The following is a 16,534-nucleotide window of genomic DNA, read 5'->3' as shown; positions in this document are numbered from 1 at the left end:
CCGACTCCAACTGGTCCAGAACGCAGCCACCCACACCAAATCCTGGCATCACATCACTCCAGTCCTCAAACAACTTCACTGGCTTCCCATCTCCCACCGGATCAACTACAAAATCCTGATCCTCACCTACAAAGCCCTCCACCATCTGGCCCCCCCATATCTCACTGACCTCCTCTCCCCTTACCAACCCTCATGGTCCCTCAGATCCACATCAGCCGGTCTCCTCTCCATCCACAAGTCCAACCTCCGCAGTTTTGGGGACAGAGCCTTCTCCAGGGCAGCTCCCAGGCTCTGGAACTCCCTCCCCCAACTGATCCGCAATTCCGTGTCCCTCACCATCTTCCAGTCCCGCCTCAAGACCCATCTCTTCACCTCTGCCTATCCTTAGCCCCACGTCCCCCTCCCTTTTCATCTGTGCATTAATTGCCTCATATTGTGTTTTGTATTGAATTCTGTCTTTACTTTGTGTACTAGTCATGTCTCTACTATTTATTTCATTCCCCTTACATGTTTTTCCTCTACCTGCTAAATTTTTGTAAGGTGTCCTTGAGACTCTTGAAAGGCGCCCATAAATAAAATTTATTATTATTATTATTATTTGATGCAATGTACTGAACAATTCTCTTCCATCATTGGGAGAGAGTAGTAGTAACAGATGCACGTAGACAAGCAGGCACACATATCAATTAATAATATATTTTAAAATGTATTTGATACAAAAACACATATTAGGAGATCTATATTTACCATTGGTTACCACTTCACAGTAACATTTACATATACACAAATCATGACAACCACGGAATGACAAAATGTACAACACCCTTATTAACATTGTTTCCTTCTTACTTCACCGCCAACATCTGCCAAAATCCTTTCAAACATTCCCAAATTTCCTTCGGAATCTGTATATGCAATATTCCCTTTTGTAGGGTGCCATGCCATCGCACATATACGATGAGTCTTCTCATGCCGCATCCTAAGGACACACATTTCCCAACATTTAATATTTAACACCCATTTTTGTAGGACAGTACATAGACAAGCTGAAAAACTAGTTGGTTTACCTCTGAAATGAGCATAGTATTCTACAGGGAAATCTATATACTTAAAAGTCTCATCTTGACCACTTCCTGTCTGCACTGTATACTGATTTTAGAAAAAGCGCTACCATATATCGCTATGATTTGTGGCCATCTTACTCACAGTCCTCCTCCGCTGAGGATTTTCCCATCAATGAAAAAAAAAAGTTATGAATGTTTAAAAAACCTTGAGATCCTCTCTCCAGTCAATCACCGTGATGAAGGTAATGCCCCTTCCGGGGCGGGGGGGGGGAGGCAGGACTATAAAACCACGGATGCCTGGACATGACTCAGTCAAGATCGAGAGGGCGAGGCCACGACTCTCATTCTAAGCTGTGAATCAACTGAACTGCGGGTCTGCAATGTACTTGCAATAAATGATTTGTTAGCCCTTAATGACGCCATGAGTTGTTTGGCCTGCTGCCCTGCCTGTGCTTGAAACTGCAATGCTTTATTAGGTCCAACTGTGTATGGAAGGAATAAATGCTTTATTAGGTCCGACTGTGTTTTGTTCAAAAGTCCCGCTCATTTCGTGACTTCCCCTTAGTGGACAGGTCGTGCTGATGGCGTACATTCCGGTAAGTGCAGAGGTCACGCTGATTGCGAAAGTGCCGCTGACGGCGGAAACCCCAAAGTGGAGAGGCTGCGCTCAGCCCTGTGAGTATTCAAGAAAGTTTACTGCCATATATATGGTGTGTGAGTGTGTGTGTGTCTGTGTGTGTGTGTCTGTCTGTGTGTGTGTGTGTGTGTGTGTGTGTGTGAGAGAGTGTGTGTGTGAGAGTGTGTGTGTGAGTGTGTGTGTGAGAGTGTGTGTGTGTGTTTGTGAGTGTGTTTGTGAGCGTATGTGCGAGTGTGCCCACAATGCCCATACTAGCCCTCTGGAAACCAGTCCCTTCAGATCACAAAACCCATGCTCCAGAAAGCCCCCCCCCCACCGGCCAGCAATATTGGAATTGGTGGAGAGGTGGAATATTGCGTTGGGGGACCAGCCCTCCCGTGTGAAGCTGGAATCCAACGGGTCCCACTTAGTCTAGTAAGAAATAAGATTTTGGGTATTTCTTCATTATATGCAAGTTTAACTTACTTCAAAAAGGTTTGGGAAAAAAGCGATAAGACGTGAAATGTATTTTATTAAGGAGATGAAGCTTGGTGTTGTAGGGAGTGGATGGTGGTAGGTGGATGGGGGTGTTATTATGAAAGATCAGTCTCCTCTCTCATATATCCTCCAGCAAATGCGAGGAAAAGTGATAAAATCATTAGTCCATAATGACCACAGTAAAGAGCTAGAATGAAAGTTAAATGCAAAGGATTGCTCTACATTTTTACATTCGAATCCCAACTCATAGATATTTACAAAAAGCTGGAGTAACTCAGTGGATCAGACAGCATCTCTGGAGAAAAGGAATAGGTGACGTTTCGCGTCGAGAACCTTCTTCAGGCTGAAAGTTAGGGGAAAGGGAAATGAAACATATATAGAAGAAATAAATGAAAGTTATGCAACAAAGTAACAATGAAAAAGGAAACAGGCCATTGTTTGCTGTGTGCTAAGTGAAAACGAGTACAGATAATAAGACTCAACATGACGACTTTCAAGCTGGTAAGACTTGGGTTTGGGAGGGATGGATATTTATGTCCCCACCTTCAATTATTATGTTAGCTCAAATAGGTGCAAGAAAGAAAGCAGGTAATTATATCTTTACTGCCTGACCAAAATGGAGTAAAATAATGATAGATTATAGCCAATTAGTTGGCAACTAGACAGAGAGGGGGAAAGTCTTGAAGAAAACCATGGTTAAAAAAATGTTAATGTTCAAATCCCAAGAAAATAAGTAACCTGTTTTTGTTCCAATCATTTCTATACACCTTAATATGGTAATTTTGCAGCTAAGCGAATCCTTGGGATTATGTTAAATATTTTCAAAACATTTGCCCCCCATTTCTAGATGTATTCTTGCATTGCAACATTTTCTAGCATCACTGTTTTAATACTAATTTACTTTTTCATTCTTCCTTCCAATATGGTTAACTTCACATTTTTCCACATTACACTTTACACACCATCCATCAACCGCTTACCTTTTCACTTAACCTTCCTGCATCCCCTTGCAATTTGTTTGCAATTTCATTACAATTTGTTAACCCGTCTATTTGTACACAAATCAGAAAATTTGGTTACAGTACATTTAAGTACTTTCATCCAAGTCGTTCATTATAAATGGTTTTGGTACATATCAGGCCATTAGCTGTTGGCTGCCAATTTGAAAATGACTCATTTATCACTACGTGTTTTTTTTTTTGCTAATTAGTCACTCTCCTGTCCTTGCCATTATATAATCCCAAACAGTCATTAAGTGAGCATCCACAACCCTCTTGATAGAGAGAGCTAACAGAGAGAATAAACAACTTTCTCACCTTGGCTCAATCCCAAATAGCAACTCTTTGCTGTTAGGATTCTTAGGATTACCACATAGCCCCCAAAATGAATGTCTTCTGTGGAAAAGCTTCACAATATCTACTGACAAGCCCTTTATTTATCTGACCAGATAAATAATTTCTAATTTTTCTGCAATTGCTCAGATTTCTATTAGCAAATAAGGGAATCTGACCATTGCACAATTCAGTGAGATGCTGTTTCATTGTTTCACAAATTAACACCAGTATTATACCTTTCAATGCATTTCTTGGTCTGTACATGCCACACTGCCATGAATCCATCAATAGACCCAGCAGCCACATAATCACCACATGGAGACCATGATACAACATTTAATGGCTAGCAGGAAGAAAAGGAAAATAAATTGTGGAATTTATTCTTTTCAAACAATATATTAATATCTATCATGCTTTTCAAGAGTGCCTGTTAAAGTGCTTTCAATTCAATTAGCAAAAAATATTTAAATACACACATTTATAAAACCAACTACTTCCTCAACAGGTTTCTTTAATCGTTGAGATATTTCTAAGATTTTCAAAATATTAATTCTATTCTATGCAAGATTTCAATATTCATCAAGTTGTTTTAAACTATTAGTGCGCATGAAGTGCTTTTCTTGATGTGTTGCATACATATATTTTGTCAAATACCAGAAAGCAACTCTTGATTTTAATATGAAACTTACCAACGTAATGCTGTTGTCCGAAAGATCGGCAACATTTTCCCAGGAATTTCTGTCATATAATTTTACAACTTTTTCCACTGGAACTGCCAAGAACTACATATATGCACCAAACAGAGAATAAAAATTTAGACTGAGGAAAACTTTCAGGCTATGCATTTATCTAATTAATTGTCAAAATGGAATATCCAAAACATGCTCAGTATCCATTCTTTTACATAATTTCAAAACATATCTGATCTGCACTACAGAAACCAAGTAATCACTTTATTTAAAGTATAGTTCATGCCTTTGACGATATCATAAGGGCGCCAAAGGTTATGGGGAGAAGGCACGAGAATGGTCGATCAAATGCCATGGTAGACACGATGGGCCGATTGCTCAATTCTGTTCCTATGTCATATGGTCTGATGTAATTTAAGTTTGATGATTTGCAGTATAGATTCTATTTGGAGAACTATTCCCATTTACACTTATTGAAAGGATGCTGCTTCAGATTTACAATATCAAATATTCAGAATTGCAAACTGCAGTAGGGGCACTCATCATCCTATCACCAGCTAGAGTGCTGTCCCAACCTGCAATCTATCTCATTGGAGCCCATTGAACTATTTTTAATCGGACTTTATCTTGCACTAAATAATATACCCTTGATCCTACATAGTAGACAGCTGGATTGTAATCATGTATATTCTTCTTGTTGACTGGATAGCATGCGACAAAAACACTTTTTACTATATCTATATGACACTATATGACAATAATAATAATAAACTAAACAGTGATAAGTCTGTCACTCCACAGTTCGTCAATGATTTAACCTGTCTGAGGTAGCAAAAATCTTATTTAATAAAAAAAAATGCTTTCCATGAACTTTGTGCTGCAGACTAATCTGCAGACCAAACACAGGTATAACTTACTGACCATTTTTATTTATTTCCTTTTGTACTAGACAATTAAGTTCTGATTTGTTCATTTCTACTGACTTCAACATTAAATTTCTAAGCATGAAGTTATGATATTTATCTTGCTCCTTCTGAGAAAATATTCTTCAACTCAATTTGAAACTAGATTAGTTTATGAGGTTCAATTTTCATTTACCTTTCCGGTCTTTGGTTGCCACTCGAGTCTACACATGGACAGAGCACGGTTGACTTCATTGCACTTAGTTAAAAGTGACCAACTTGAAACAAGAGTCTATAAAGCAGAAATATACCTTTTAACACCATTTGAAAAGCTATTAAACATATTATATTGTAAATCACGTGCAATTTTAAAATACCATTTCTTTTCACGAAAGTGGCTTGAATGCAAACATGAATGGCAATTTTTCTTCACAACCTCATAGCAATAAAAATGTTGATTTGACTTGCAAATATTTTAAAGCACAATAACACTGTTTCATTCCAAATACTGGTCCAAATCCAGAATCACATAATGTTAACCATAGGACTGAGACTGACCTGATCATCAATTTTCCAAATACATACTGAACCATCACAACTGGAGGTAGCCTGTAAAATGCAACAACTTGTGATTACAAAGCACCAAGCTATTTAAATATTAAATCGCAGTGGTAAATAATGCACACTACTTTGACTTAAAATATCAAAAATAACAAAAGCACAGTTTTAATCCAAGAGCAATTATCCAAGCAATATTATGACATATTATTTCATGGCCAACTAATTTCATTTTGCTACTCCAGATTTTACATGGATTAGGTTATGTTAAAGTTATTACCAGAAACACATCCTTTGGATCAAAAGCAACACTGAGAATTGGACCATCATGACCTCGAATTGTCTTCTGTTGACTATTATCCTTTATGTCAATGATCTTTACCATAAAGTCACTGTAAGTTAAAAACACGATACAAAACTTTGAAGCAACAATCATATTTCACAAGAAAAAGTAGTGAGAACATAAGAAGTAGTAGTAGTAAGCTATTCAGTCCACTTTGCCAACTGCAATGAGATCCAGCCTGATCTTGTACCCCCATGCCACTTCTCTGCACAAACCCTGCATCACCAGATTCCCTTAATGTCAAAAAGCTCTGCATTTAATGTATTTTGTGACAAGGCTTCCACAGCAATTTAGCAAAGAAATAAAAATATTCACCACTCACTGAGCGAAGAAATTCCTTCTCATCAAATGACTGACTCCTTGTTTTAAGATTATGATCATGGTATAAGACATCTCTGCTAGGGGAAACATCAACACTGCACCTTCCCTTTCAAAATCCATGAGAATTTTTATCTCCTCTCATTCTTCTAAACTATAGAGGGAATGGGGCCTGCATTCTCTCTTGATAAGGCCAAGCCACTCCCTTACCCCCACTAACCAAAAATGACAGGAATTAAATTTGTGAACCCCCATCGTCTCCCTCTTACAAATTTTCCTTAGAGAGGAAGACCAGTCCTATACCAAATGTTCTTAATGACATCTCATTGGGGGTCCTAAATAATTTTAGTCAGATGTCTTTACTAAAAATTATTTTGTAATACAGGTAAACATACTAATTCCTTCCTATTGCTATTCTTCACTGCTGTGTTTTTAATGCTTCATGTACAATGACACCACCAACAGCAACAGGGAGAGCAATCAGGGAAAGCCTGCTGCAGGCGGCGATCATTGCTCCATTATTACATTACCTGGAACCAGCAGCAATACTAGTTGCATTGTCATTGAAGACAACATGGTTTGCTTCAGCAGTAAAGCGAGTTAAAATCCCATCTGGTGAACCCTCAGGGAAAGTATTTACTTGAACAATGTTGTTAGAAACACAGGTAACGAGTAATCCATTCTAGAACAATAAATAAAAATGTTTATCAGATAATTATTGTCTCATATGCAAAGAATCTCTACGGACATAAATTTCATGGGAATATCACTGATACTATAATAATGACATTATTGAAAGAATGAGTCACCACTATTGAAGGACCCAAACCCCGACCAGGTGAGGCAGAGATTCACATGCACCTCCAATCTAGTCAACTGCATTTGGTGCTTGTGATATGGCCTCCACATTGCTGAGACCAAGCATTGACTAGGCTATTGTTTTGCCATTAAGACCAATTTGCATGCCATTTCAACTCCCCTTCCCATTCCCACACCGACAAGCCTGTCCTCATCTTTCTCCACTGCCATGATGAGGGGAACACTGCCTCATATTTCATTATTTCACCATTGCCCTGGAGAACCCAAGCTTCTGGATGCATTGGTCTTTCAATAATTAAGACACAAAAACATGCCCACTGTAAGAGATTGAGTGGCATGTACACTTTAGCTGAAGACCTTTACTTCTCTCCTTTGGTCTTTTCTAACAAATTGGCCTTACCTTTGATTCTCTCCTCCAGGTCCTGATCTTAATAATAATTGAATTCAAGAACTTTCATTAACTTGCACAAGAAGTACACGTGAGAGGTTCCAGAATCAAGATACAGATAAAAATTTAATTATGGTAAGTGCTGAAAGTGAAGGATCTAATCATTAAAAAAAAAGATTTTCACAATCATTTTGGTTAGGTTGAATCAATTGGATTTTAAACCATCAATTTGGTATTATCATATACATATTCCTTCAATGTTTGTATGCAAGAACGCACTATTCAGATTAAGTTAGCAGGTGACATTATGAAACTAGGTTCTCCGATCTCAAAATCTTGTCATTCACAGCATACTACCTTCCCATTCAAACCATAATTGCATTATCATGTTATAAAGATATTACTTTTTCATTTCCTAACAGAGGGGGTTCCCAGTTTCCATTTTAATGACATTTTGCCACAAATTATAACATTGTATACCAAATTCATAACTGTGAGAATATGAAAAAGAAAAAAAATCACATACCCGGAGAGCCAGTGAGTAGACTTTATCACCCACATTGATCGATTTGGGATCATCATCTAAACTTTCCCATATTCTAACGTCACCATCACTGCCACTGGTTACAATGTATCTGGAATTTCAAAAAGATCAATTTAATTAAGGATCCCGAAGGACCTATAAAAATCTTATTACCTTCTTGTCAAATTATAACATCATTTTTTCTATCAGCGTATTCTTAAACCTCTGATTAAGAACCTGTATAACATTAGTAATGCCTTCTTCTGCCATTCAGTAAGTCACAGTTGATCTTTTACTTGCTGTAACATTCTGAGGACCAGACCTTAGGCATTCAAGTCTGCCCTCGCAGATTCAACAAGAAGACCTTGATAAGGACATCAAAAGGACTAACAGGAACTTTCACTCCAAATTGGAGGATGAGACGAATGTTCGGCAGCTGTGGCAATGCTTGCAGATCATCACTTCCTACAAGGCAAAATCAAGTAGCAGCTCAAACGACAGCGCAGCATCACTCGCGGACAAGCTCAATGCGTTCTATGCACGCTTCGAGACGGAAAAAGACTTATTGCCTTCTAGGACCCTCATAGCCCCTAATGTTATTGTAATCTCAGTCACCAAGGCTGATTTCAGGGAATCCTTCAGGAGGGTGAACCCTTGCAAAGAGACTGGACTTGAAGATGTACCTGGTCACATTCTCAAAACCTGCATGGTCCAACTGATTGGAGTTTTTGCGGACATCTTCAACCTCTCATTACTGAGGTCTGAGGTTCCCACATGCTTTAAAAGGCCATCAATATACCGGTGTCAAAGAAAGGTAGGGCGACATGCCTCAATGACCAATGACCAGTGGCACTAATGCCCTTGGTGATAAAGTGCTTTGAGAGGTTGTTTATTATGCATAGCAACTCCTCCCCAAGCAAGGGCCTGGATGTTCGACAAGTTGCATAATGCCACAATAGATCAACAGGGGCTGCGATTTCATTGGCTCTTCACTCTGCACTGGACCACTTTGACAATAAACACACAAACATCAGGCCATTGTTCATCAATTAGAGCTCAGCATTCAACACCATCATCCCCTCCAAACATGTTACCAAGCTCAGGAAACTGGGTCTCTGCGCATCCCATTGCAACTGGATCCTCAACTTTCTCAAAGCACAATTGGTAGAAATTGGCGACTTTACGTCATCAATAACCATCAGCACATGGCACCTCAAGGCTGTATGCTCAGTCCCCTGCACTACTCAGTTTATGCCCATGACTGTGTAGGCAGACACAGTTCCAACTACATCTTTAAATTCTCCGATTACACCACCATTATTGGATGAATCGCAGGGTGATGATGTCAGAATATAGAAGGAAGATCAGATGTCGGATTGAAATGGTGCCAGAACAACCACCTTGCTCACAACATCAGTAATACCAAAGTCCTGATTGTTGACATTAGAAGACATAGGCCGAGGATCAACAAACTTATCTTCATCGATGGATTGCTGTTGGAGAGAGTCAAAAACTTCAAGTTCCTGGGCATGCATATCTCTGAGGATCTGTCCTAAACCCAGCACATTGATGCAATTGTAAAGAAAGCCTGTCAATACTTCCTTAGAAGATTGAGGAGAATAGGTATGTCAACAAATACGTTCTTAAACTTCAGCAGGTGTACAGTAGCGAGCATATTGATTGCTTGCATCACGGCCTGGTTTGGCAACATGACCAGCCAGGAATGAAGAATAGAAAAAGAAATAGTGGACACTGCCTGGTCCATCATGGGTACTCACCTCCCCACCATAGAAAATTGGTTGGCAGACAGGAAATCAAAGAGTAGGGACTAACGGGTCCCTTTCAGAAAGGCAGGCAGTGACTAGTGGGGTATCACAGGCTCGGTGCTGTGACCGCAGCTATTTACAATATATATTAATGATTTAGATGAAGGGATTAAAAGTAACATTAGCAAATTTGCAGATGACACAAAGCTGGGTGGCAGTGTGAACTGTGAGGAGGATGCTATGAGGATGCAGGGTGACTTGGACAGGTTGGGTGAGTGGCCAGATGCATGGCAGATGCAGTTTAATGTGGATAAATGTGAGGTTATCTATTTTGGTGGCAAAAACAGGAAGGCAGATTATTATCTAAATGGTGTCAAGTTGGGAAAAGGGGAAGTATAACGTGATCTGGGGATCCTTGTTCATCAGTCACTGAAAGTAAGCATGCAGGTACAGCAGGCAGTGAAGAAAGCGAATGGCATGTTGGCCTTCATAACAAGAGGAGTTGAGTATAGGAGCAAAGAGGTCCTTCTGCAGTTGTACAGAGCCCTAGTGAGACCACACCTGGCATATTTTGGTCTCCAAATTTGAGGAAGGACATTCTTGCTAATGAGGGAGCGCAGGTTAATTCCCGGGATGGCGGGAATGTCATATGTTGACAGAATGGAGCGGCTGGGCTTGTATACTCTGGAATTTAGAAGGATGAGAGGGTACCTTATTGAAGCATATAAGATTATTAGACTAAGTGCAGACCCGTTGGTCTGCTCCCCAACGCAATATTCCACCAATCACGCATAGCCCCCAACTGCGCAGGTGCGGCTCATTTCCCCTCATCCCCCATCACCCTCCTCTTCTTTCCCCTCTCCTCCTCCCCTCCATCCTTCTCCCCTACCCTCAGTCACTCCCTCCCTCCATAACTCATCTCCCCTACCTACCCCCTTCCTATAACTCTATCCCCCACACCTCACCTCTCCTATCCTCCTAACCTTCCCCACTGCCCTCCTCTCACTATTCCCCACTCCCTACCCCCCACTCCCCCTCTCTATTCCCTCTCCTCCGCCACTCTCCCCTCAATCACCCCTCACACTCCTTCCTCACCTCCCCAGGATCTTTCCCCTATCCTCCTCCCCTCCCCCACCTCTCCCTCCCCTTTCCCCTACCCTCAGTCACACCCTCCTTCCACAAAAAGCAGCATCTGCAGTTCCTTCCTCCACAGGTCATTCATTGTTCGCTGTGGTTTAAATCCCGTTAACGTGTGTGTGTGCGCGTGCGTGTGCACGCACGTTACTCAAACTCTGTGCAAGCTGCTCGGCAACCCTACAACCTGACTCTCCCTCCCTCCCTCTGCCCACTCTGGCTCAGCTGCCGCTCGGACCGTCCCCGCCATGCCCACCCGCTCGCTGCCGCCGCCAGGCCGGGCCGCAGGGAGATGGGGGGGGGGGATGGAGTCGGTGTCCGTCACGGTGGGCACCACGAGTTTCGATGAGCTGGTGGAGAAGATCTCCTCCGAGAGGGCCGTGAGGGTGAGTTAACGCAGCGGCGGCGGAGTAGACGGACGGATGCAGCCATTCACCCGGGGGGGAGAAGGGTAGACGGGACCACCATTGCTGCAGTGGGCAGGCGGAGAGAGCGGTGAATGAGGGAGAGAGACGGGATCAGGGCCTCCACTGAACCCCCTGCCCCGCAGCCACCGCCGGTGGTGGGGGAGACGGTAGATAAGTTACTGTGAGGAGGGGAGAGAGGAGTTTGTGAGTGAGGCGGGAGAGGCCGCGGTGCAGGAAGGGGCGTCGCCATCTCGGATGTGGCATTGACTGACCGGAGAGGAGACCAGTCTGCATGACGCTGGCTGACAGAAGACACCAATTTGCGCATGCGCGGTTTTTAAGATTTTTAAACCTTAATAACACGTTTAAAATATACCACCGATCGGAACAAAACTTGTTCCACTTGCAGCACAGGAGAATGGTGAGTAAGGTGGCGAAAAATCATAGCGTTATCGTGTACCGTTTTTGCGCAAATAGAAAAACCACGCAAACCGGAAGAGCACAAGATCAGAGATTTAGTTATGTAGTATAGAAGATTAAGGGTTTGGATACGCTAGAGGCAGGAAACATGTTCCCGATGTTGGGGGAGTCCAAAACCAGGGGCCACAGTTTAAGAATATGGGGTAAGCCATTTAGAACAGAGATGAGGAAATACTTTTTCACACAGAGAGTTGGGTCCGAGGAATTCTCTGCCTCAGAGGGCGGTGGAGGCCAGTTCTCTGTAAGCTTTCAAGAGAGTTAGATAGAGCTCTTAAAGATAGCGGCGTCAAGGGATAAGGGGAGAAAGCAGGAACGGGGTACTGATTGTGGATGATCAGCCATGATCACATTGAATGGCTCGAAGGGCCGAATGGTCTACTCCTGTATCTATTATCTATCGTCATCGAATAATCTATCAGGTACTTTCTCAAATAGGCAGTCAGCATCATCCAGGACATACCTAGGCAGTGTTGTGGACATTCACATACCTAGGTAGTGTTGTGGACATCACCGGAGGGGCAGAGGCAGACATAAAAAGTAGAATCAATAAGGCTAGGGTGGTGTTTAACATGCTCAGGAAGATCTGGAGCTCAAAACACATCTCAATCAACACCAAAATACACATCTTTAACTCAAATGTGAAACAGGTGATGCTGTATGGCTCAGAGACATGGAAAACAACAAAACAACACTACAAACAGGCTGCTAACACCTGCCTTAGGAGAATACCTAACATCTGGTGTAGAGACAAAGTAATCAATGTGGACCTGTGGAAAAGAACAAGCCTGGAGCCCATTGACTTACAAATTCGAAGGAGAAAATGGAGTTGGATTGGACACACCCTCAGGAAACTTGCCACAAACATTACCCAGCAAGCCGTGAAATGGAACCCCCAAGGAAAAAGGAAAAGAGGTCACCTCAGGAACAGCTGGAGAAAATGTGTCCAGACAGAAATGTCTGAGAGTGGGCTCAACTGGGGAGATCTCGAAAGAACTGTCAACAGCCGAGTGAGGTGGAGGACATTTGTCAATGGCCTATGCTCCCTAGAGGAGCAAAGGGCTTAAGAAAAAGAAGATCATCCAGGATCCACATCACCCTCACCTCATTTCACTTCTGCCATGGGTTAAGTAGTATAGAGTTTGAAAACCATGACCTTCAGGCTCAGGAACAGGTTATTTGTAATAACCATCAGCTATGGAATGCTCCAAGCATCAACTGAACTTTGAACAGTCTCTGTTGCACTAGGAACTTTGGGCTTTGTTTTATTTTGCAAGAATATGGCTCTATTTATTTATTTATTTGTTTATTATGTTATCTATTGAGTATTGTAAAGTGTTGTTACCATTTTCTTTTGTTTGGGGATCTGGCAAAGAGGAAGTCGAGAATCTGATTGGAGAGGAATGAGAAGAGACCCAGTTCTCTGAGTTTGATGATACGTTTTGAGGGAATGATGATGTTGAACATCAAGCTGCAGTAAATAGACTACAGTCAAGAGTTTTTTATTGTCATATGTTCCAGACGGGACAATGAAATTCTTACTTGCTGCAGCACAACAGAATATGTGAATATGTAAACATTGTACATAACGGGGAAAAAAAAGAAAAAGTTCAATAAATAACAAATATAGTGCAAATAATAAATAATAATAGTGTTTTGCAGTTCAGAGCTCAGAGCTCAAGTCAAGTCAAGTCGTCAGATTTATTCGTCACGTGCACATACAGTGCAGTGAAATGAACTTGCCAGCAGCGGTACAATTAAAAAAATGAACACACAATACACAATAAAAATCTAACATAAACATCGACCACAGCATTCATCACTGTGGTGGAAGGCACAAAGAATAGTCAGTCCTCTTCCATTTTCCCCCGTGGTCGGGACCACAACCCTCTGCAGTCGCGGCTGCGGGCGGCCAGATGTGCAGACAAGGTAAGCCCCGAATCGGTGCTTCCCTACCGGAGACCCCGGCTTCAAGATGGTGTAGGCCGCAGGCCAGCGGTCGAAGATCTAAAGTCCCCGCAAGCTTGGTAACCAGCTTTTTTTTTTCTTTAATTTATTCAATTATTAAAAATAATATTACACTACAATAAAACAAGCCAGAACCCACCACCATAATACAATACAAACATGTATCCATAATAAACTACTATACAACTATGATACAATCCTTATTGAGGATACATTCAACACCCTGCGGAGCCCAGCGGTCCCGGAACTCCCTCAGGGTGCCCGCAGACAGGGCGTATTCCCTTTCTAATCCCACCCGGGCACGGACGTAACCCCGGAAAAGGGGCAGGCAGCTGGCTCGGGTAGAGCCCTCCACCGTCTGGCGCCGTGACTGCCGATGGAGGGCTCTACCGCGATGGCCAGCTTGGCCAGGCCCAGGAGCAACCCAATGGTAACCAGCTTTTGTTTTTTTTTTAATCAAAAATATTTATTCAAATATTAAAATAGTATTGACAATACAATAAAACAAAACACCACCATAATACAAGACGAACAAATATGCTAAGCAACTGCTAAACAATTATATTGCAATCCTTGTCAAGGATACATTCAACCCCCCTCGGTGCCCAGCGGTCCCGGAACTCCCTCAGGGTGCCCGTAGATAGGGCGTATTCCCTTTCCATCCGCACCCGGGCACGGACGTATCCCCGGAAAAGGGGCAGGCAGCTGGCTCGGGTAGAGCCCTCCAACGTCTGGCGCCGTGACTGCCGATGGAGGGCTCTACCGCGATGGCCAGCTTGGCCAGGCCCAGGAGCAACCCAATGGTAACCAGCTTGGAAGGAATGATGGTATTAAACGCCGAGCTGTAGTCTATAAACAACAGCCTGGCGTAGGTGTTTTTATTGTCCAAGTGGTCCAATGCAGAGTGGGGCGCCAGTGAAATTGCATCCTCCGTTGACCTGTTGTGGCGGTATGCGAACTGTAGTTGGTCGAGGTTCTTCTTGAGGTAGGAGTTGTTGTGCACCATAACCAACCTCTCGAAGCACTTCAGCACCAGAGACGTTAGTGCCACTGGTCGATAGTCATTGAGGAACGTCACCTTATTCTTCTTAGGCACCGGTATTATTGATGCCCTCTTAAAGCAGGTGGGAATGTCAGACCTCAGAAGTGAGAGGTTGAAAATGTCTGCAAAATCTCCCGCCAGTTGGTCTGCACAGATCTTGAGAACTCGACCGGGTATACCATCAGGTCCAGGCGTTTTCCGTGGATTCACCCCCCTGAAGGATATTCTGATGCCGGCCTCTGTGACTGTGACACCGTCAGGGCGAATAGAGGCTCGGGAAGGCACATCAGTGTTCTCCCTATCGAACCGTGCGTAGAACGCATTGAGCTCGTCAGGGAGTGATGCTTCGCTCCTGATTTTGCCTTGTAGGAGGTGATGGCATTCAAGCCCTGCCACAGTTACCGAACATCCGTCTCATCCTCCAGCTTAGAGCAGAAGTCCCTTTTGGCCTTTTTGATGGCCTTACCAAGGTTGTATCTGGACTTCTTATAGACCTCTGACCTGAATGCCCGGGATCTGGTCTTCAGATGAATGCGGATCACATGGTTCATCCAAGGCTGCTTGTTAGGAAACACTCGGAAGGTTTTTGTTGGAATGCAGTCCTCCACTCATTTCCTTATGAAGTCTGTGACAACTGTGGCATATTCATTCAGGTCCATTGCCGAGTCCCTGAACATTGTCCAGTCCACAGACTCCAAGCAGTCCTGGAGTTATTCTTCTGCCTCCCCCGACCAGCTCTGTACAGTCCTCACCTCTGGGGGTGCTTTCTTCAGTTGCTAACTGTATGCAGAAAGAAGTAGCACCGCTGAATGGTCGGATTTTTCAAAGTGAGGGCAACGGATAGAGCAATAGGCGTCTTTGATGGTCGTGTAGCAGTGGTCAACGGTGTTTGATCCTCTGACGCTGCAGGAGACATGTTGGTGGAAGTTAGGGAGCGATTTCTTCAGGTTAGCTTTGATGTCCCCGGCTACAGTGGTAAACGCCTCTGGGTAAGCTGTCTGGTGCTTGTTGACCACGGCATGCAGCTCCTCCAGTGCCAGTAGGACGTCTGCCTGGGGCGGGATGTAGACCGCGGTCACGATGATGCAGGTGAATTCCCTCGGTAGGTAGAAGGGGCGCACTTCACCGTGGTGTTGGCATTCAGGGGTGTTCCAGGTGTGGAGAGCAGGAGTTTGATAGGACTGCCACGTCTGAGCACCATGAAGAGTTGACCATGAGGCATCTTTCCCAGATGCCTGCGTGCGGTCCATATGGTGGATGGAGAAACCTTCAGGCTGGACTGCTGAGTTTGGGGATCTGGGGGTGAGCCACGTCTCTGTGAAACAGAACACAGAGCATTCCCTCAGCTCCTTTTGGTAAAGCAGCCTTGACCTTAAGTCCTCCACTTTGTTTTCTAGTGACTGTACGTTGGCTAGTAGGATGTGTCCGAGTATGTGTTTAGACAATAGATGCAGGAGTAGGCCATTTGGCCCTTCGAGCCTGCACCGCCATTCAATATGATCATAGCTGATCATCCACAATCAGTACCCCGTTCCTGCCTTCTCCCCATATCCCCTGACTCCGCTATCTTTAGAATAGAATAGAATGCCTTTTATTTTCATTCAAACAGACAAGGTTTGAAAGAAATTTCATTTCTAGTCATGGCATTACAAAAAAAAAACCAAGACACACACTTAACACAATTTACA

General features: G+C 43.1%; 1 protein-coding gene across 3 annotated transcripts in view; it reads right to left on the bottom strand.

The window, feature by feature from the left end:
• Positions 1-16,534, bottom strand: part of wdhd1 (WD repeat and HMG-box DNA binding protein 1) — a 67,532-nt gene that overhangs the window by 48,091 nt on the left and 2,907 nt on the right. For all 3 annotated transcript variants that reach the window (XM_033027237.1, XM_033027239.1, XM_033027238.1), the window contains exons 3-10: positions 8,056-8,164; positions 6,853-7,004; positions 5,942-6,053; positions 5,662-5,712; positions 5,300-5,395; positions 4,202-4,294; positions 3,749-3,855; positions 850-979 (exon numbers count right to left, since the gene is read on the bottom strand). In XM_033027237.1, coding sequence (XP_032883128.1) covers positions 850-979; positions 3,749-3,855; positions 4,202-4,294; positions 5,300-5,395; positions 5,662-5,712; positions 5,942-6,053; positions 6,853-7,004; positions 8,056-8,164 — 850 coding nt within the window. The remainder of the gene's footprint in view (positions 1-849; positions 980-3,748; positions 3,856-4,201; positions 4,295-5,299; positions 5,396-5,661; positions 5,713-5,941; positions 6,054-6,852; positions 7,005-8,055; positions 8,165-16,534) is intronic.

The sequence above is a fragment of the Amblyraja radiata genome, chromosome 9 (genome assembly GCF_010909765.2).
Source record: "Amblyraja radiata isolate CabotCenter1 chromosome 9, sAmbRad1.1.pri, whole genome shotgun sequence".
In the NCBI taxonomy this organism is placed as follows: Eukaryota; Metazoa; Chordata; class Chondrichthyes; order Rajiformes; family Rajidae; genus Amblyraja; species Amblyraja radiata.
Note: the sequence above shows the minus strand (reverse complement) of the source record. Positions and strands in the feature narration are given on the sequence as shown.